This window comes from Thermobia domestica, chromosome 7, assembly GCF_964235325.1.
Source record: "Thermobia domestica chromosome 7, izTheDome1.hap1.1, whole genome shotgun sequence".
In the NCBI taxonomy this organism is placed as follows: Eukaryota; Metazoa; Arthropoda; class Insecta; order Zygentoma; family Lepismatidae; genus Thermobia; species Thermobia domestica.
The window spans coordinates 290,846,977-290,868,796 of NC_137460.1; the positions used below are offsets into that span (position 1 = coordinate 290,846,977).

The 21,820-nt window shown below is 34.5% G+C and overlaps 1 protein-coding gene across 4 annotated transcripts; it reads right to left on the reverse strand.

Annotated features, from left to right (window-relative positions):
* Positions 1–205: 205 nt before the first annotated feature.
* On the reverse strand, positions 206–21,436 carry LOC145691036 (uncharacterized). 4 transcript variants are annotated; one of them, XM_081766622.1, is made up of 3 exons: positions 21,248–21,436; positions 8,265–8,674; positions 206–3,058 (listed from the first exon to the last, which is right to left on the reverse strand). In XM_081766622.1, exons 2-3 carry the CDS (start codon positions 8,552–8,554, stop codon positions 2,194–2,196), a joined length of 1,155 nt encoding a protein of 384 aa, XP_081622748.1. In that variant the 5' UTR covers positions 8,555–8,674; positions 21,248–21,436; the 3' UTR covers positions 206–2,193. The 4 variants fall into 4 exon arrangements, with proteins under 4 accessions (XP_081622748.1, XP_081622749.1, XP_081622752.1 ...); XM_081766623.1 differs by lacking the exon at positions 21,248–21,436 and adding an exon at positions 21,016–21,175; XM_081766626.1 differs by lacking the exon at positions 21,248–21,436 and adding an exon at positions 20,590–20,636.
* Positions 21,437–21,820: the final 384 nt, after the last annotated feature.

The window sequence follows — 21,820 nt, forward strand, 5'->3', positions numbered from 1 at the left end:
CCAACTCTTAGTGTGTGAGGTTCCATCGTGCTGAAAATTACATGGAAAGCTGCCTTCTGATTTCAGTATGGTTGGAAACACAAGGTCCTGTAGCATCATCAGGTATTGTGGCACCGTTAATGTGTTAATAATAAAAAATGGTCCAATGATATGAGTTTCCCATATGCCACACCAGATCATTACTTTCTCTGGACTATGTTCTCTACTCGGATCAACCCAGTGCATATTTGCACGACACCAGTATTGACAGTTATGCCGATGGACATCTCTGTTCGAATGAAGTACGCCTCATTGCTGAACAGTATGGCCTTGGAAAACAAGAGATCCCATTCCGGTTGTTCGGCAGCCCATATGTAGAACTACAATCGGCTATCAGGGTCATCCACGTTAATGTAGCATGTGCAGCTTGTAAGGAAGCCACTTATATGTGGAAAATATCTGGTTCAGAGAGGATTGGCTTACTTCATATTCCAATGGCATGACGGGCACTGTGCTTAGGAACTTTCACAAACGATGCAACCAACGCCGCTGCTCTTTCCGGAAAAGAAAAAAAAAAAGGAAATTTTGGTAAAAGCAAGTTTTTTAGTTTTTCTCCCGAGTTTGGAAAAAACGGAAAATTGGGGAAACAATTAAATTGTCGAATACTACAATTCATTATTTTTTCAAAATAAAAATTTATATTTACTACTTTAGAGTGAAGATATTTGAGTACTTATATTTCTTGTGTTAGAATAGAGAAAATTTGTGGCAATAAATGTATGTTCAGCACTTCTTTAAAATTAGCACCTTGACAGATGGAGTTATGGCTACAAAAGAAACTAAATTATAATCCTAGTTAAAATAATTCATATAGACGCATTTAAATCTTCTTAAGCAGAGTTCTATTATTTTAGCGATCTTTCCGGAAAGAAACCGAAAAAAAAATTTCCTACAAGTTTAAAATTTCCGGAAATTTTACAATACAAGTGGTCACAGTCTTGAGTCGCCCACTACATGGTCTATCTTCAACAGTCAGTTTCCTGGAAATTCGTGATCACGTATGCAACAATGATGTCCAATACCGGTTTTCTGGGTGCCGTCTCTTATAGTCGTCTACAATTGCTCTGTAGCTGTGTTCCCCAGATATAAGGATGATTTCCAACTTCTGTGCCTTTATCTGACACGATTTAGATCGCCTGCAACACAGAAATATTGTCAGTTTCAACGTCATTTTCTACTTTGGGCCTTCACAGCTCCCGAATCCTCAATCATTGACAAAAAGAATTACACCACTACATTTGTGAGGTCGAGCTAGTGTTATTTTATATGACCCCTTCTGATTTAAGAAAATTGAGTTAAATCCAAGATGACGGCTTTCGAGATTGTGGTCATGATCGCCATACACCCCAAAATTTGCAGCCCCTCATCCAACATCAGTTGTCAAACTTACTTTTCACTTGTTCTCTTCCGGCTTCAAATATTAATGGTATCCATGGATGTCTGACTAACTGTATATTAGCTGTAGAGGTATTTTTTGCATCCGCTAGTAACAGCTACACTACAACTAGCTTGGGGAAATTAAGGTTTAATGTTACTTCAGATGTCTTAACTTATCAGCATGTGTGCCCTCCGTCACTGTTGTTCTATTCTGTGCGTTTACAAATACCAGCTAATTGTCGCTCCACTAAATCCACGTCTACTGTATACAGTATGGGTTAGTAATATAGTCATATCCTTTCTACTTGCTAAAATCTCATTTATACACTGATGTCTATTTGTGTCGTTTCTTGAACAATGGAAATCTTGTCATCTAGTCATTATATTCTCGAATTCCTGGTATATTTCCGGAATAGCGCGGTATCGGGTAAAGACTAAAACAGACTTATCCTGCTTTTTGCAAAATTATCCAATGAACTTCGGTCATACTTCTGCGCATTTATCGTGTTTATAGACACGATGCGTATCTACGCACAATATGAAATACGACAATATTTTAATCAGACTTTCATGTATTTTTCATATACCAGACCTATATTCAAAGAATTCATTTGTTAAAGCTGATTGTGTTGACTATATCAATTTGTTCTTTTCAAGACTGTCCATTAATACATAGAGGGAATCTTTTTTTCAATTCTTTATTTAAGTTACCTAGGATTATCATATTCTACATTAGTATGAACTATTACCCGTTTCTACTAATTTACACGAGATTGATCATTGTTTGTCAGTTTTGTGTGTTCCTAAATGCCTTGTAAGATGATGCTTGAGATTAAATGATTTACCACACTGATTACATATATGTTGTCTTTCACCTGAATGAGTTAATAAATGTTGCGAAAGATTTGAACTTTGGGTAAATGATTTACCACATTGGGTACACGGAAATGGTCTTTCACCTGTATGAGTTAATATATGTTTTTTAAGATGATCACATCTGGAGTAGGACTTATTACATTGCTTACAAATATATCTTCTTTCTCCTGTATGAGATAGCATGTGTCGTTTTAAGTCAGCAACTGCTTTAAAAGATTTCGCACATTCTTTACATGGATATAATTTTTCATCCGTATGAGTTAGCAAATGTCTTCTCAGATGTATCTTTTGTGTAAAAGAATTACCACATTGGTTACAAACATGTGGTTTCTCTCCTGTATGACATAATATGTGCTTCTTCAGGTCAGAACTCCCGCGGAATGACTTATTACAATACTCACATACATATGGTGTCGCAGTAACATGAGTTAATATATGTGATTGAAAATCAACACTTTGTGTATATGATTCCCCGCACTGGTTACAATAAAATGGTTGATCTTCAGTGTGAGATAATAAGTGATTTTCTAACTGGGAATTGCTCTGAAATGATTTAAGACACTTTTGGCAGCGATAAGGTATTTCAGCTTTATGACTTCGTAAATGTCGCCTAAGTTTATATTTTTCAATGAAAATTTTTCCACATTCATTACATGAATGATAAACTGGTTTATGTGTTTCAATACTATCACTTGCTAAGAAATGTTGAAAATTATACATTGTTTCAGATATATTAGTAGAAACTCCATCAGGATCGCTGCTGTTCCTAAGGAAAACACAGAAATCATGATATTAATAAAAGAAATATATAAAATTGTATTTTGCATATGAGTAGGTCATATATGTTCTCGGTCAATTTAACTAAAGTTAAAGACTAGACGGTACTTCTTTCTTTAATACAAACTTCTACTTTCTATCACACTGATTATTTCTTATTGTTAAAGCAAATAAACTACATGTATTAAAATACCAATTTAAAAAAACTTTTGAAGAATGCGTAATAATATTGAAAAAAACACATATCAGAAAATACTAATTCCTTTTATATTTATCAACGAAAATTTGTTTAAGAAATAAATTCAGAGTGAACGCAATCCAAACAGTTGCTTTCTTTCGATTTTATTAACCTTTGCCCTAAAAACGAAATTTAGAAAAAATAAAGAAACCGAAGAAAAAAGAGGTACTTCCTCACCACCTTCTACAATTAAGGGACGACAATTTTTTAAAAATCTACATATTGTGTCAATTAAATCCTGAAATCTTCCTTATGGTGATATTTTCTACTTCCAGAAAAGAAATAGAGTAAACAATCCATATCCGTAATCATATACCTTATATCCAAATATGGCGAATTTCGCTTCATATCTAGAAAGAACGCAGGATAAAAAGATTTTCTCTTTTAGAATCTGGGAAGTTCTCTAAAAATTATATTAAATTGGTTCAGTGTATAAAACAACTCTGATTAAACGTTCGAAGAAATTTTAAGGCAGACAGAGTGGATTCCTTGCTTTTTCACAAGATCTAAATCACTATTTCACGCCCACTAGTAAGCTTTTTACAGACATATTAATATAAATCAGAATTTCTATAATATATGAACTTGAGACTTTTCATTAATCCCCTAGAAACTCTTGGTCTACTATTATTAAGACCTTTACTTTTACAAGAAACAACATGTCGGGAAAATTTACAATATTATAAATTTCAGATCATACGCAACAATATATCATCTGCTCGCTACCAACGAACAACTTTCTTAAAGCTAGTTTACTCCATAATTCACACTCTAGAGTACAAAAATTACTGCAAATTCGAATGCTCATATGCTGATTTAGAGAATGAGCTTGACAAGTTTCGATGTTACGTCGACCCGTCTCATGTAAATCCAGTTGTTCTGCTCTCTATTTTGTTGTGTCAGTCACAAGTTGACAATTTTCCTTGAGTAGCTACAACAGGGCCATCATTGAAAAGTACGGAATTATTCCAGACTATCTGTATTATATTTTGTTAGTCATGAAATATTGCTATTTCAAAGTTCTTTAATCTGACACTTTAATGGATGTAATGCAATTAAGTTCGTAACTACCATATCTACATTGTAAATTCCCGATCTGTGCGTTCATATTACATTACCATACTCTATATGTCTCACGAAAGAGAATCAGTTAATTCTATTTACTAGGAAAGCATTTTACTTAAAATAACAAAATGTATTTTGAGTCTGTAGAAAATGCTAAACAAAAACTGAGTATACAAGAAGACCAAGTAAACCTTTATGGACATTCATGAATGTTGTTATCTGAAAGTACATTTGCACTTAACTATATATCAATTGCCACAAATACAATACAGCAATAATACATATCCAAATGTTCGTCAAAGAACTATTTCATTATCAATTACAACAAATAGAAAGCGGCTCCGGAAAAGTAAATATTCACTGTTACTTTTCATAACAAAAGAACAGAGATTAGAGGAACTCAGTCTAAAGGTAAAGGTAAATTAATCAGTCATTGATGGAAGAGTGGATATTGATAATGCTATTATTAGATTATTATTGTATGGTTGTGAGTTACTACGCTTGAGTCTTTCGTCACAATTAAATATGTACATTAAATTATATTCAAAGCATACTCGTACATAGAATGGCATTTCAAGTGTGAGGAACAATAATTAAAATTGATAACTGAATTTTGGGAATTCTCTAATGTAAGTGTATACAGTGACAGGGCGTTAGGATAGTCTTCTACGAATTATGCGAAAATGTGTATATTACGGCGTAAGTTTGTCTAATATGTCTGCTGTTCGGGTTCAGCATTCTTATAACGTACAATGATGAACAAGGTGATATCTAGACACTGCAAAGTGGGGCAGAATTGAAAATTCCTGGCCAAAAACAAAAAGCAAATGGAAATTCAAGGATACATGTACTTTAACTCTTACGTAAAACGTAAATACTCAGTGCGTTATATACTGAAACAATTTGGCATTACAGAATGTGCTACTATTTATTCCATAGCTTTAAAGTTAGGCCAATTTTAGAACCTATTTTACGTAATTTTCATCACAAACTTTTAATTTCAAATCGTTCAAAATAATGCTATTGTGTAAAATAATTCCAGTCGGTAGAAAGTACACCAGAGTACGAACTTTGCTACTACATACATTATTTTTATCTTTGTGAATATTGCATATGAAACTGTGATCTAAAAGAAATAACTAAATCTTCCTCAGTGCAAATGACATTCGGAGGGTTATAAAAAAATGTACCACTTAGTTGCACGGCGGCAATTACTGTGGAAGACACAGCAGGGTGTGTTGGATATGCATATAAAAATAAAATGCCGATACACACCGGTTTGCAAGTTACGACATAAAACGTCTTCAAAATCACTCTATTTTGTGGCCGGCTACAGTGCTGCAAGTCAGCACCTTTTATCAATTACATTGCAACAATTGACTGCCAAGTAATTATAATCGGAAACCACAGGCATAAAGAATGTACTTTGTCCATTGTTTTCTTCCTTTGAAGCCATCCGACAATAATATACAAATATAAAGCCAAGCGGACAAAGTGCACGAAACAGCTGATCATCAAAGTCACCACACCATCATAGTAAGAAGTACAAATAGCACATAAATTAGTAATAACTATAGTGGACGTGAAGATCTGTATTGCTGACAGAAACAACGTCCACTTTGAGGTGTTATGTATGCACGGCGACATCCAGATTTCTTAACGATATTGACACTGGTTTGAAAAGGGCTGTGGATCAGAAGAGGTTTGAATTTGGACTACCCATTCTCTACACATGCATCAGGTTCATGGAAATGGAGAATCACGAAATCCGATCAGGCCAAAATGAACCAAATAAAACTGATGGTTTCGGGAAGATTCAGTACTGCTTTCGGGAAAAACTGGGGTTGTGGGTCGACACACCAAAAGAGGCGGCTCAGGAAATACGAATGACGGAAATACAGCATGTTGCTTTTCCCGGGATCCAGCAAGAACGCGGATAACAGAAGTAGATGAGATGCTCATCGCACGGTTTGGGACCATTTTGTAAGCTCTTTCTAGCGGGTATGAAATCGACCATAATTTGTTCCACACTTACACTGTCGAAACAACTAAATTATGTTTCTTTATAGTCCTGGAATTGCATGTCCATCACTGTACATAAAATTCTGATCCACGATTCTTCCATCTTATCAGCTGCTCTGCTCCCAATCGGCCAGCTATCTGAAGAGGTTCAGGAGTCTCGACATAAACACATCAAGTCGTTTTGAGAATACCACACGCGAAAAGTGCCCCGAGTGGCCACCATGGAAGACTTGTTTATGAGGCTGTTTCTCACATAAGATCCTATCATCTTGTCTATGTGGAAACTGCCTAGGTGGAGCGACTCTAGTGTGATGTTATAGGAGGTGTTGGAACTGCTCATTGCGACTGGACAGCTGGAGACTCGCGCTGTCGACACCAATAGTGAAAGCGAGGTCGATGTTTGATACACCACATGCACACTCTTCCACAAATCAAGTGTTGCATGATACGTACATCCTTTGAACAACACTCATCTCAATTAACGATATTTTGTTGTACAGAAGACTTTTTCGTGTGACGATTTCAGGTATTTAGAAAAGTGAAATTTTTAATTCCTTGCTATAATATCTTCATGCAACATACAACGAAGAACTATATATTGTAGAAAAATTTATAATTATCAAATATATACAAATTGTAAAATACAATATTTCTTTCTTTTTTTCTTTTTGTAAAGTACAATATTTATTGGGCAACAGTAAAAAGTAAGAATTAAATTTTCATCTTTGGAATTCAGGAATCATGCCCCGCCACCCAGTTCGATACGCAACTGGTGTTTTTCTTTTATGCAAAGCTTCTACACAACTGTATTACTATTCTTGTATGAGAGGAAAAAAATTCTCTACAATATAACCACTCTATTTGCACATTTTCCCAGGAATTTTCAATTCTGCCCCACTGTGCGCTGCTTTCTTTATACCAGAACTGTTTATACTAGATTATAACTACCTTAAATTTCATCCAATGCAGGTAATATTAAAAGCAGCTGATGGTTGGAGGCAATCACAACATATATGCTTCACTGTATTAGATATTAAACCTTTCCTACTAAACTGACATGCACTGCAGTTATTATACACAAGAAAGCGTCTTACAAAACAAATACGCACATATACATAATTCACGAAGGAATACATTAACGCTTTCCCACGATATAACAGAATTCTTTTAATCCATCTTGAACTACGTATTTTTCAATTATCTGAAAATAGTGTCATGATATTTCTATTATCAACGTGTATACACTCTATTATGTAACATTTTCCAGCTAACTATTCAACTACGAACACAAATATCGAACTACACACACTGCTTTGATATTAGAATGAATGTTCATATGGAGCTGATCTTTAAAGAAATATCTTGCTGTAACTACCACATATATCGATATGAGGAAAGAAAGCAAACTTGCGAATAATAATAATAAAAAAAAAGTCAATTAAAAAAGAAAACGGAGGTAGGTAGCTCGAATATTAAATTACGAAGAAAATACTATTTCATATTAATGTTTTAAAGTATTGTTTTATACTTTTACGGGAAGTCAGCTGAAACAAGATCAGTCAGTTTATAACTTCGCTTTGCCTCTTTCTTGTTGGGTACTAATAGGACCCAAAGTTTCTAGAATCTAAGGATACACACTACTTAAGAACCGACCAAATAGATTTTTGAACGGTCCTACTGCTGTCAACCCATGAACCAGAAATGAACTTTCATTTCTTTCATGAGAGAAATTACCCCTCTCATTTGGAAGAAGTTTACAACGTTTCGCATTTTAGTGTAAACGTAATCGCATGTTTTGAGTCACAAGTTAGTATTAATATTGCTAATCTAGTACGTTCACTAAAAACAAAAAATAAAATAAAATACATACGTTGTACTATCTTCAATGTCAGAGTCTGGCTTTACGGCAAGATCCTCAGCGTTTGAAGCCGAACTACAAGATGTACGCTCTGTACTTCCTTGTACTTGATCGTTATCGCGTATGGAATCTGTCGGTTTACTTTCTTTATTTTCTGTAGATACTAATTGGTTATCTTCCTTTGGTTCTTCTTTTATATAAACAGTCTCAACATTACACACACTTTCAGATTGCATGGCGCATTCTTCGTTTGCCATTATGCACTGATCATTCATAGGTACACATTGGAGAGTAATCACCATTCAGCATAGATTAACACCTACCCCTCTTAGAATTAAATCTCTTGCACTTACAAATGTTAAACAAATTTATGAAGAGAACTCTCATAGTTTTCATTCAGTTTCTTCATGTTGGATTATAATCTGAAATAGGAGAAATGTTAAGTCGAACAATGCACATTTGACATAAACTATAGGCCTCTATCTTCTTTAAGTAGTTCAATATAAGAAACAAAATGTAAATTTTATAGGAAGTAAAATACTCTAATTTAAATATAAATAACACATGAAGGCAACATTATAAATAACAACTTAAATGACGAATGTTATTTCATCAGATTTAATAGACTCAACTTCTATTAAGGCGAATAATAATAGTACTATGTTAGCAATGTCTATGGTTGTACACTACATAAAATAATATTGCAGTCTCCGACGTAGAGTATTTTCCATTAACAGATTACTACAGAATGGAAATGAGATACCGAAATTAAGGACTTATTAGACGACTGGCAAGGAATGAAATGTTGTAAGCAATAATTAGTTGATAAAACATATATTTTTGTTTTCTTAACAAATACCAAAATTTCACAAGAAACAAGAGATTTCAAGAATATTTTCCATTTATATGTCAGATCTCTAAGCAATAGCAGGCACGCGGCATCAATTATTTGGATACTTCAGACAATATAAAAGATTAATTTCAAAGTTGTCAGAAACAACATAAACCTTCAGTACAATCCTTGCGTATCATAGCCAGTTATACATACGTGTACAACCTTTGCACCTCATACTTAAATCTATTTCACAACACGTCGATTTGCAGATTCATTTCACGTAATTATACTGGCTGCAGCCTAATTATTAGTATTACTTTAAATATATTTATCGTACTATTTATATTAGAAACGAAATACAATAGCATGCGTATTATTGCGAAGATATAGATGGATTTTAGCAGATATTTAGTTGCCAAGTTGTAGAAACTTAGAATGTGAGGTTACTTTATCAGCTGGTATTTACATTAGAAGCTACGACGTGCATGTAAGTAAATACATAAAGATGTACTAATATTATGGCGGTATATTTGTACCTTCCATATCGGTTGCATGATCTTAAGCAATATTAATAATTACAAGATATTTCTAGTCCTAAGGAGTATTTGGAAGACCCCTGGAAGCGTTTGATTTTTCTGCACTTATTGCTCTGTATGTACCTTAACGCTTTAAACGCATTATATACAATAAACTATGTACAACTAAATTTACTTTTATACGTAATCGATCAAAGATCACTGCTTTTTTTTCATTAATTTCAACGAAACATCTTTCGGCGCTTAATGCAAAACAAGTTTCTTAAAAGATCACAGGAAATCTAAATTTAAACTGTTATTTCTCTTCCCCGATCATGCTAATCTAAAACACAGGTAATAAGCATTCCGTCTTATGAAAACATTAGTAAAATATAAGCAATAAACATAAAAAAAGAAAAAAAAACTTAGATTTATGTGATCCTTAAGTTAATATAGGTTTCGAAACATATTTACAGAATTCAGCCACAGTGTGTGTCACTGAAAGCACAAGATTACTAATCACATTTGAATGCACACACGTATACAAACAAAAATAAAACTGGAAAACTTAATTACTTTAATTGTATACGAAAATGCAATGCTAGACATGGCGCTGATTAAGATTGGATTAATCAGTTACAAAAATATCACTAGTTCCAACGAGCGGAAACAGAACAGTAGAAAATCGAGCAGTAAAACAAGTTTTGTGGGGCCAAAATACTATAAGAGTTCAAAGATACACATATATACTTAAGTACAACTGATCAGATATCGACTAAATAAGAATGCCACAAAAGTGCAGTGCCAAAGAAGTATTGCTAAAATACAATATCTGTAGTCTCAGAATTTCAATATTTCTTAAAAAATAATAAGAGTATAATATTTATTACTTACTAGCATTTATACCAACCTGCTCCTAATACGTAAAACGGATACCTGAAAAATAATATAACGCCGTTAATAATCCAGATTTTGGAGGCTTCACTGTCGGATGCCGCAGAGAACATTATATTTGCAGCTATAGTATGCTGACCAAGATATTAACTATACGGTATTTCTAATATTAACGTGCTCCTTGAAAATGTAAAGTTCTGACACAACACGAACATTTAAATCCTTAGCACGAGAAATCTGAATACCGATTAAGAAAAATAAGTCATTAAAACTATAATTTTATACTTAAAATGAATGAGTGCATTTAAAAGAGGATTGCCTAGGATGTTTGTTTCCAGTGACGGAACACTTCTGCTCAATGCAGGAACTAGTATTTTATATTTGGAAATATAATATTACTATCATCAAACCATTTGATGGAATATGAGAAGTGGTACAAAGTGCTTAAGAATGTGACACTGACTGTTACTAGGTAAAATGAGAGATAACCTGTGCAAATAGAATGCATATTAGATACAGTTTTGAAGATGGTTTGATCTTGTGATTCAAGATTACTTAGAAGATTATAAATGTAAGAAATACGATAAATATTGGAATGACATGCTAAGATAATTAATTTATGAATGATGTAGAGTTGAGAGATTCAGAACATAGTCAAGGTATAGATTGAAAATAAAGAGATTTAATAAGATATTGTCTTTTGTGGTTATCGAAGAGTTTTGGTAGTGTCACGATAGTCATACACTTTTTGTAACGCAAGAGATCATAGAACTGATCTTCCTGTCTCTTTGTTTGGGTAGAACTAAATCGATTAACAATGGCGCAGTCGCACGGAAACGGAGCTACGTTTTCAGCAGCATATGAAGAAAAATACAAATCCTTAGATTGTGTCACGAAACGATGGATGGTAGCGGAACTGGAGCAACGAGACGTACAGATAGCATTGTTAAAAGAAGAAATTTCAATCCTAAAACAGATAATAATGTCAAAGCATGGTGTCTCAAAGGAGAATCAAGGATTCAGCTACACAGGACATATTATACCGAATATTGCAACAGCTCATGTATGTAAAAGATGTAGTAGAGCACATGGAAACAATGTTTGCCCAGCTAAAAACAAAAGATGTCATCGTTGCTTATTTTTTGGTCATCTGGCTCGAGCGTGTCTAGCCAAAAGACTTAATCCAGCTTTTAAATATCATAAATATATCGAGGGTGATGAGGTCGGTTGTTTTCTGCCTGAGAAGCCAGCAACCCAGGAACCATACACTAAGTCAACCAATAATAGAGTGCGATCCAAACCAAGAAGAGATTTTAACAACTTAGGCGTAGGAGAAGATAGTAAGAATCTTGCACAATCTAATAGAATGGACGAACATACTAAAGGGTCGCCATCATCGTTGAAAAAACGCAGGAAGACTGAAGAAGGAAAGAAGATGGCTAATCAAAAGCAGTTAGATCAAATATTTTCTGAGGAAGTGACTGAGGAGGTAAAAGATGGAATTCAACAAGCGTCTACGTCTGATCAACATGAAGGAAAGAAGCGATTTAAACATGACTTGCGAAAGTGGCTGAATATTCCAAGTGGGACACGGGAAAGACGGAAGACTACTGAGAGAAGGAATACCAAGTGTAATTCTAGGGAAGCGCCGAAGAACATTTTTTTGCCGGAACAACGGCAAGATCGAGATGAACTTATAGGGTTGTTCAAGAAGCAGAAGCTCATGCAGGAACTGATGGACTTTCTGAGGCATAGATGGTACGAATGGAAGAAAAGAATTAAGTCTGAGAAATGACAAGAAAACGAATTTTATTCGGAGTTTTAGATTCGGGGTATTGTTTTCGTTGTAAGGTTCTGTTTCATGTGTATAAGTTCTCATTTTGTAGAGGGGGAAGAATGATGGAATATGAGAAGTGGTACAAAGTGCTTAAGAATGTGACACTGACTGTTACTAGGTAAAATGAGAGATAACCTGTGCAAATAGAATGCATATTAGATACAGTTTTGAAGATGGTTTGATCTTGTGATTCAAGATTACTTAGAAGATTATAAATGTAAGAAATACGATAAATATTGGAATGACATGCTAAGATAATTAATTTATGAATGATGTAGAGTTGAGAGATTCAGAACATAGTCAAGGTATAGATTGAAAATAAAGAGATTTAATAAGATATTGTCTTTTGTGGTTATCGAAGAGTTTTGGTAGTGTCACGATAGTCATACACTTTTTGTAACGCAAGAGATCATAGAACTGATCTTCCTGTCTCTTTGTTTGGGTAGAACTAAATCGATTAACACCATTACAGGACTTATAGTAACTTATGTGATTTTGTGCAATAGCAAATGCTTTTTGCAGCATCTTCAATTAAGCGCATACTCTACGTTGCTGCCGTACCTACTTACAGCGAATCCGCCTGCTGTGCTCCCGCCCTGACTTCGTTAGATCGCTTGAATGTTTTTAATAGTAAGTTGATACAAATTTGCTCCTGTTTTTTCAGTCATTTTTTGGCATATGGTTTGTTGCGTATTTATCCCATAATGCAAAGTCCTCATTAATTGATTCTTCACCCATGAGTTACTCCCAATACCAAGAAACAATTTTGAAGGCACTACGAGTGACTTTCATGATGAAGTAACTGCATGTAATAGGATAGTACTTAATAATGTCACGGCACATCAGTTTTTACGCGTCTTATCGATCCAGAAACATTTAATTGGGCATGCGCCAGGGTAATAACAATCCAGAATGTATTAGAGAATCATCTAATGCTAATGTAATTTTAATTTAAACTACTAATCTTAAACTGCACCAAATTTTGGAAATATAATGATGTACAAAAATCTTAGATATTCTCAATCTAAACGACTCAGTAGAAATAAACCTGCCTTTTGAACAATCCCACATTCTGATTAATCGCCTGCTTCCACTCACTCGGACTCATGTTTCATTTGATTGGAAAACATGCAGCATACATATATACTTTACAGAAAATATAAAGTTTGAAGATACTAGTTTGGCACAGAAATGGTAATATTTTTAATAACTAAATAGTGCCACCGTGGATCTTTAGTTACAAGTCGAAGAAAGTATAATTAAGAGTAGAAAACGCATAACTGAATACAAGCGTTCTGTTTAAAAAAAAAAAAAAAAAAAAACTATATTGAAAAAGAAAAACAGCATTTCGATTAAGTTCTGTAGAAGATCCCCAAACATTATAAAATTATGGGGAAACCGATACAAATATACGAGATTTAAGCATTAGAGAAATTACAAAAATAATGAAAATTATCTCTCGACGGTGATCATTAATAGAAAAGGTAAGTTTAATCTCGGACTATACGAAGGTGTATAGTGAGGCCATATTAGGTAAACTAACAATAGAGCATAAAATGTCATATGAGGCTGGATTGGAAAGTCCGTGACCTGACCTACAAAGGTAGAAAATATTTCGATAAGTTATGATATTTTTCCAGATAATCCCCCTCGACATGCTTCTATACCACTTGTAAGAAATGATATCTCGAGCCCTGAAAAATATACCAAAAGAGCAATTTTCACTTCTACATCCGAATAAAATTGCTGACCTCCAAAACTTTTTTAAGGTTTCTAAACAAGTCAAGGTCCGAGTGGACAGATCAGACGAATACGGCGGGCGCGGCAGTAGTTCGAACCCACAGGAGTTAATTTCTAACATGGTCAAGGGACGTGTGAAAGCGCGGATTGTCCTGGTGAAACAATATTTTTCATCGCAACATTCTTGGACTTTTAATTCTGATTTGCTCACGCAAACGTCAGAGAAGGGTGCAGTAAGCACAATTGACACGTCTTTCCATTTTCCAAGAAATCAATGAGGATACTGTCCTTAGCATGCAAAAAAAAATCATGCCATAACCTTGTTTGGTTTTCACTGGGACAAGAAATCCAGTTCGTTTCCACAGCTTCAATTGTTGTTTTCATTCCAGTATCCATATCTCGTTTACAGTCACAAATTTGCCAATAAACTGCTCTGGATCAGTTTCGAACAGTTCCAAAAATTACGGGAAAGTGGAAGTTGATTGCGCTTCTGTTCAACCGAAAAACAACTTGAGTACCCATCTCGTTAACACCTTAGAAAACAATAATTCGTGTACGATAATCTACTCTGCTCGTTCATAGGAAATATCCAGTCTCAATTACCTCTTGGATTTTGAGTCTGCGGTAATCCGAAATCATGTCACAAATTTTGCCATTTTCTATAGTGGTTGACGCGGAAGGCCTGCCACTGAGGGAGTCTTTTTAAATGCTGTTTCTGCCACGCTTAAATTCAGCTACCCACATTTTCACCATTGAACTGGAGGATACGGAGTCTCTTAGTGTCTGTATTATGTCTATATAAATTGGCTGTAGTGTTAAGACCATTTTTATGCAGGTATTTAATAACGGCTCGATTTTTTCCGTCACAAATTTCCGTCATTTCCACCAACTCATTGCCTTATAAATTCCTCATCTCAAACAACAGAGAAATGTCATTTGACACAGTGAATACCAACGGATATAGCTAAGCAGCTAATGTATACAAACATAAAATAACTGCTTCCTTCCTAGTCAAGACACGAACCTTCCAATCCACACTCGTAGTTTCAAACAAACAGTTTCAGTAACTAAGCTGGAAAGCATGTGATGCAATAGGAGAGAGAATAGTGCCGCATATGGCTCCTTAGGTGCTCGGTGCCATCGTATGTTAAAGGTATAAAATCTTCGGAAGAAATATGTGGTTTACACACTAGGATGGTACAAACAATTAAAATATATCGGAATTTTACCTCTTGTATGTATAAGAATCAAATACGACATACAAAGTGTGCTTCTTACCACCTGGTGGTAGGTAACGAACATCTGAAGTGAAGTGATATGTCAAAGCAATCTTCAATGGGACTATGGAAGTGCCGTAAAGCTGTGCCCAAGCAACCCATATCTTTTATGCGATATGAAATATTCTTTCACTATTCTCGTTTAGGCCCACAATCATTTAAAAGACTGCTTTCTACGAATGCATTTCCGCGTGGGCTCCCCTGCTACGTTCTAGTCTTAACTCGGTTAAACAGCATTCTTATTTTTTAGTGGCCATCTAGCACGAATTGGCTTTTGTTTTAAACTGGTTCGTTTTATGCAGTGTAGTTTATATGTCAAGCCATATCCTTCCTCACATTGATAAGGTAAGGAAACAAATTTATAATTGCATTAAGACATCTTTTTTACCATTTTTAATTATGACAGAGTTTGAAACCGAAATCAGTTGAAAGATAAAATTTTTGTGTAATTCAATATGTATGCACATATAGTTACTGGAGAATAGCTCATATTGGAGAAACATAATTACGACTGAAACAAGACATTGTGAGTAAGGAATATAAAATAATCATACATACTTGCGAACAAAAAAGTTTTATGCTCTTTCGATCCCGGAGGATCATAAACGGAACTTTACACCAGTATTTTTCTATAGTCATTACATAGTGTAACAATTAGTTTTAATTAACTAGGCGGTTGCATCCATATTCTCTCTCTGTTCAACATGGGAACATTAGTTAAAATGGGAATTCCCTTACGGAACAAAAAATAGTAACAAAATAAAAATGTATTGGGCTAACTGTTGGAGAGTAAGTTCACAAAAGTGAAAAATTCGTAAAATGTTCATGAAAGAAAAAATGAACTGGTTCTTTATCATTAAATTTAATACTCTTTTAAGTGTTATTGCTGTATGTTTTTGACTGGAAGCATGCTGACGACAAACATTATGATGTAATGAGGCAGTTAATTCCCAGTATTCGTTTCTGGTATTTCAATGTGACGGATATGACATTTCAACTGCGGGTTTTAATAAGACTTATGTAGGTGAATAAAAAGCTATTACATTATGAAAAGCGCCATAAATTACAGAAATTTAACTCATTAGCGTAGCCAGAATTTTTTTCAGGGGGGCCAATGAAGGGTTCAAGAAAATTTTGAGGGGGCCATCTCCAGTGAATGAAAAATTTTATCCACACACACACACACATATATATATATATATATATATATATATATATATATATATATATATATATATATATATATATATGTGGGTGTGTGTGTGTGTTTCTAAGGTGAATGTTTTCATCTTTGTTGTTCATAATTTTACACTTTTACAGTGAAAATGTAAGAATTTACTACCTCAAATAACTAAGATACATTACTACAATAGATTTCTAATATAAGTAAGTAGTTATTTAGTCATTGTGTTTAAAATATGTGTCTGGTTGATTTAAGTGGAAGCAGAGAATTACACTTTTACAGGTAAAGAAAATAATTTATAGGTTCATGCCTCTACTTAAAAGAAGATCTTTCTATTCTTGTGGGTAGCGGCAAACAAATCAACAACTTCTTTAAGATCTAACGTTCTAGCAATTTTCTTTAATATAAAGTAATCCTAAGTTTTTCAACAGATCATTAACAAGATCAGACATGCAGATGACACAGTTATAATAACTAAAACCGAAGGAGAACTACAGGAGATGGTTGACTAAATAGTTGACACTGAAAAACTGTATGTAATGGAAATTAACATCGAAAAGTCGAAAATCATGAGAATATCCCGTGGAAACGCGCCCTTACGGATCAGAGTAGTACAAAGAGAACTTGAAGAGGTCGATAATTTCAAGTATCTGGGAAGTGTTTTGACGAGAGACGGTTACTGCACCAAAGAGATCAGGTCAAGAACTGCCATAACTAAAGAAGCGTTCAACAAGAAAGGATCACTCTTAACTATCAGGCTCAATATTGGACTTAAGAAGTTGGTCAAGTACTATATATGGAGCATTGGACTGTATGGTTCAGAGACTTGGACACAACTGAAGTTAAAGAAGAAATATTTAGAAAGCTTCGAAAAGGGTTGTTGCAAGAAAATGGAGAAGATAAAATGGATAGAGAAAGCAACAAACGAAGGTGTTTTAAAACGGATAAGGGATAAGAGGATGGCAATTTTAGCTACCGTACTTCATAGGAAGTCCAATTAGATTGGACTTATTTTGTGAAGAAATTGTCTTCTTCACATTGCCATAGAAGGAAAGATGGAAGGGAAGCAACGAACAGGAAAAATGACAGCTGATAGATGGTTTAAAAAGTAGAATTAAATATTAGGAGTTAAAAAAAGAAAGCTGAAGATCGAGAAATGTGGAAGAAATATTTCAAGGCCGAAATCTAGAATTGAAAAATAATATTCCCCTTAGCCCACGACTTGCCGAAAGGCAGAATACTTAATAATAATAGTTGTAATATGTTTTTCAACATATCATCAGTCATTGAATTGCGTTTATGTCTTTAATCTTTGAAATTTGAAAGTAGCCTTTCACATGTAACACTAGAAACTGATATATTTACAGAGATGATATCCAGCTTGTAGGTTTCTCGGAGTGCGTTGTTGTAGACTCAAATATCAACGATATTCATCAAGGAATGAACTTTGGTTTTCTCTCTTATTCATACAATTTAATTATATTTGGGAGGATTTTAAGTTCACATTTCCAGATCACTTCCATAATGCTGGGCCATAGGCTCGACAATCTTATAATTTAGAAAGTTTTCACTCTTTGTATGTGCTGATTGATCTAATGATCCTGCTACATGATCCTTATCAATAGTAAGCAGAAAAATGTCTCTTAGTATATTATCTTTAGAAAATTCGTTTTTTGTCTCCAATGAAGGAAGAGATTAATCCAAAATGAATTTGTGATATGTCGATGGCGAATGTCTAGTTCGTTTCCAAGAGGAACCCATATAGTCTCTCTGCTTCCTGCTCTGAAATTTCAAGACCATTTCCTTTGAGTATCTCCAAATATTCTTGATAAATTTGTTCGAATGTTCTCCATTCAGTCATATTCTCCGGACCTCATCTTCGACAACGTTTGAACTAGTGAATCAACAAGAATAAAACTTTTCAATATGTCTGCATCGACTCATAGCATAGCAGCAGTCATCTCAAATTTCACCAGTCCGAAAACATTCCATCTAGAACACATGACACTAATTTATCGGATGGAATGATGGAAGTAAATAAATATCACAAACTCCAGATTTAGTTTAATACTGCATAATTATATAAATAATTGTTTGGTAGATAAAATGTATTAATAGTAATAATAAAGTAAAAAGTGATGGACAAGGACAGATGTTCTTAATGTAATTTTCTCAGAAATACATGTTAACGAAGAACAAATATAAATCTGTGACAAAAATTAGAATTCACAGACTGAACGTACTGAATGAAATATCTGTTGACCAGTTCCATAAACTCTTGATATATCCCCGATTACTAAACATCAGATAACGGGATGATACAACCTGGACACAGGAATAACTATCACTTTTACACAGAATAGCATTACTGCTGCGAACAAGTTGTATCATCTCAGTATCTTACCTGATAGATAGTAATCAAGAGATTGTAGTACCGGTTCTGTGATAAACTTCGGAATTTCACTGCAAGTAGCAGTTTTGGGATTAAGCTAAAGTTAAAATCGTTTAAAAGAAAATACTTTTGAACGATTTATTTATAAAGAATCACTAGTTTTTGTTAGTATCATTTCCCCAGGCTTTAGTTAGTAGTATAAATCCACAAAGCACTAACTCCGTTTTCCTTCAAAATTGCTAGTGTCGCTTGTTAACATCGCAGCAGAAAGTATTGCCAACGGTCAAGAGCGTTATGAAACTAGACGTACTAGAGGCAAGGCCAGAAGGTAGTCGAGAAGGGGAACCGTATCAGTAGCCAATAGCAGGTGTTGCTAGTATTTAATATCTTAATTTTCTCGAACGATTGGGTTTCAAACAACAGAAAGAATAACATAATTAATAAACACTTTTGCTCTCTTCTTTTACTGCATATTAAACAAGACGACTCGATATTATTTGATAATAATAATAATAATAATAATAATAATAATAATAATAATAATAACACGAAATTATTTAATGGATGCTATGTATTTGTTCTATGTCGCCATAATCAATGGAAATTAATTACTTAGTGTACGAAGACTTCTTTGCCTAACACAAGTGTAATCTTTTACTGCAGTGCACACTATTTGTAAGTAAGAATCTCTTATTTTAGTATGACTTTCAACATCGAAGCGAATGAGAACGCCGGCTGGTTTTGGTTTTTTCTGCTTCTTTGCCGAAAACAAAGAACCAGATAAGATACAGAGGTTAAAAGAAACGTTCAGGTAGTGAAGTCAGTGCACGCACCTTACAGATTTCGAATTAGATTTTGCTGTGTTACAAACAAAAACGAGCCTGGAGCTTTTTACTCGGAACGCAGACTATTGCAACATACGGTATTCTACAGTTGGTGACTGTTGTCGAGAGATGTTTCAGTAGTAGTTTCACTTGTGGCCACTATCAACTCATCGTTTGTCGACCTATAGCAGTATCACTCTGTTGGGGGCCAAGAATTTGAGTAAGGGGGCCTGGACCTCCTAAGCCCTTCCTTGGCTCCACCACTGATTTAACTTAAAGTGTGGTCAATCTATGAAGACAATGATTTATATATATATATAAAAGGAAGAGTGGTAATAGTGTACATGAGAACGCCGTGATCTGCGTTTCTTCTGTGTTCTATTACCACTTCTACATGAAATACTATAAATTTTCTACGTAGTGCAATAGTAAGAAGTATCCATGTGCACAAGACATGCGATATGCGTTAAATCCCCCCCCACACACAAACATAGTCATAGATAAAGTACAAATGCACTACACATGCAGATATAAAGTATAGGTACGTTCTTTTTTATTTTCGTATCAGTCGATAAGTAAATCAAAGTCGCTTTGTTACCCCCTTGGTAAGTTCGTAGATACTCAATGAATAATCCCTAAAAGTATGAGCGTCCACCTCCTTCGGGAACTGACGCGGCTTTACGTATACTATATCATACGTATGTTCAAATAGGAACATCATTTTAATGAAGTATCATTGGCAAAAGGAGGCCACTGGAAGTTACTGTTTTAGAGGACACAAAGTTGCTGAAACTGAAAGTAACTAATTTAGTGTTTTTAGTCGTTTAATTGAGTACCTACCATCATTGACGCCCGTGTTCCCTACCATCGCAACCCTTGGGACCCTTATTGCATTCCTATCTTGCGTTAGATGGCATTCATGCTTACAAGTGTCCAACTAGCACAGTTTGCTTTCATTCTTACACTATTTTCTTTTAATGGCATAATTCCGGACCTAGTATTTACGTGCAAAACAGCAAAGTCGATTAATGGTGAATATGAATCGAAGAATACTTAAGAACAAGCTCGTAAGGTAATAACAATGAATATCCTAATAAATAATTGAAAAAAAAACTTCGGGTTAACTTTACAATGCCCGCTACACTTGGTATATTTACGCAGAAACGAGAAATTCCACTCTATTAATGTTAACTAAGTGGATCGAAATTTCTATAAGCTAACATGACTCTCCCTTTCCCTACTGATCTCTACGTTACTCTACTATACCTTTTTAAAGCGGACGTCTTACCTGTGCGCAGCTGGAGTGTATATTGTAACGTTTACCCCAGATTTACTAATGTACCTACGTGTGTGTGTGCTTTATCCCAAAACCATAAATTGTGCCCTTTTATTGGTATTTATGAGTTTCCATCAGTACTCCACAGAACAGGTAATACAACAAACTCCACTCTTATGAACTTTCGGGATCATACATCAACCAAACTATGGTATAAATTACCTTAGCTTCTCTCTTTAGTAGCACACACATTTATAGTCCAACAACGCTGAAAAGTATTGAGATTTAAAAGACTGGTTCCAGAGTTTGAAACAAACATCAATTATCGACACTAACAAGTTTAGTCAGGTCAAATACTTGAGTTCATTGACCCCGCCAACATCGCGGTGAAAGAATGTGATTCAAAACAAATGTTAAGGAGGTCATTCCGTACCGGTCCTCGCAAAATTCTGCAGAATAAATCCGAAAAATTATTGTTAAATGTTATAATGCTTATTTCCTACCAAAACGCAAGTTCTGCGTTGCGTCAACACAAACTGTTATTTAAAGTCCCCAAAGTATACTCCTGTAAATGAACAAATGAATTATTAAATACTTTGTATTAAAGTGGAAATTCGGTTTTCTTACTTATTTTCTTTTTAACCTTCTTTATTCTTTCAAATTTTATTAATAAGCACTATTTTAAATAGCCCTATCATCTTAAATTATATTTAATTACTTCGAACTTAAGAAAACTGCCAAATTCCATTTATATATAAAAAAAAAAAAAACAGTTGCATTTCCCAATAGCCGCCT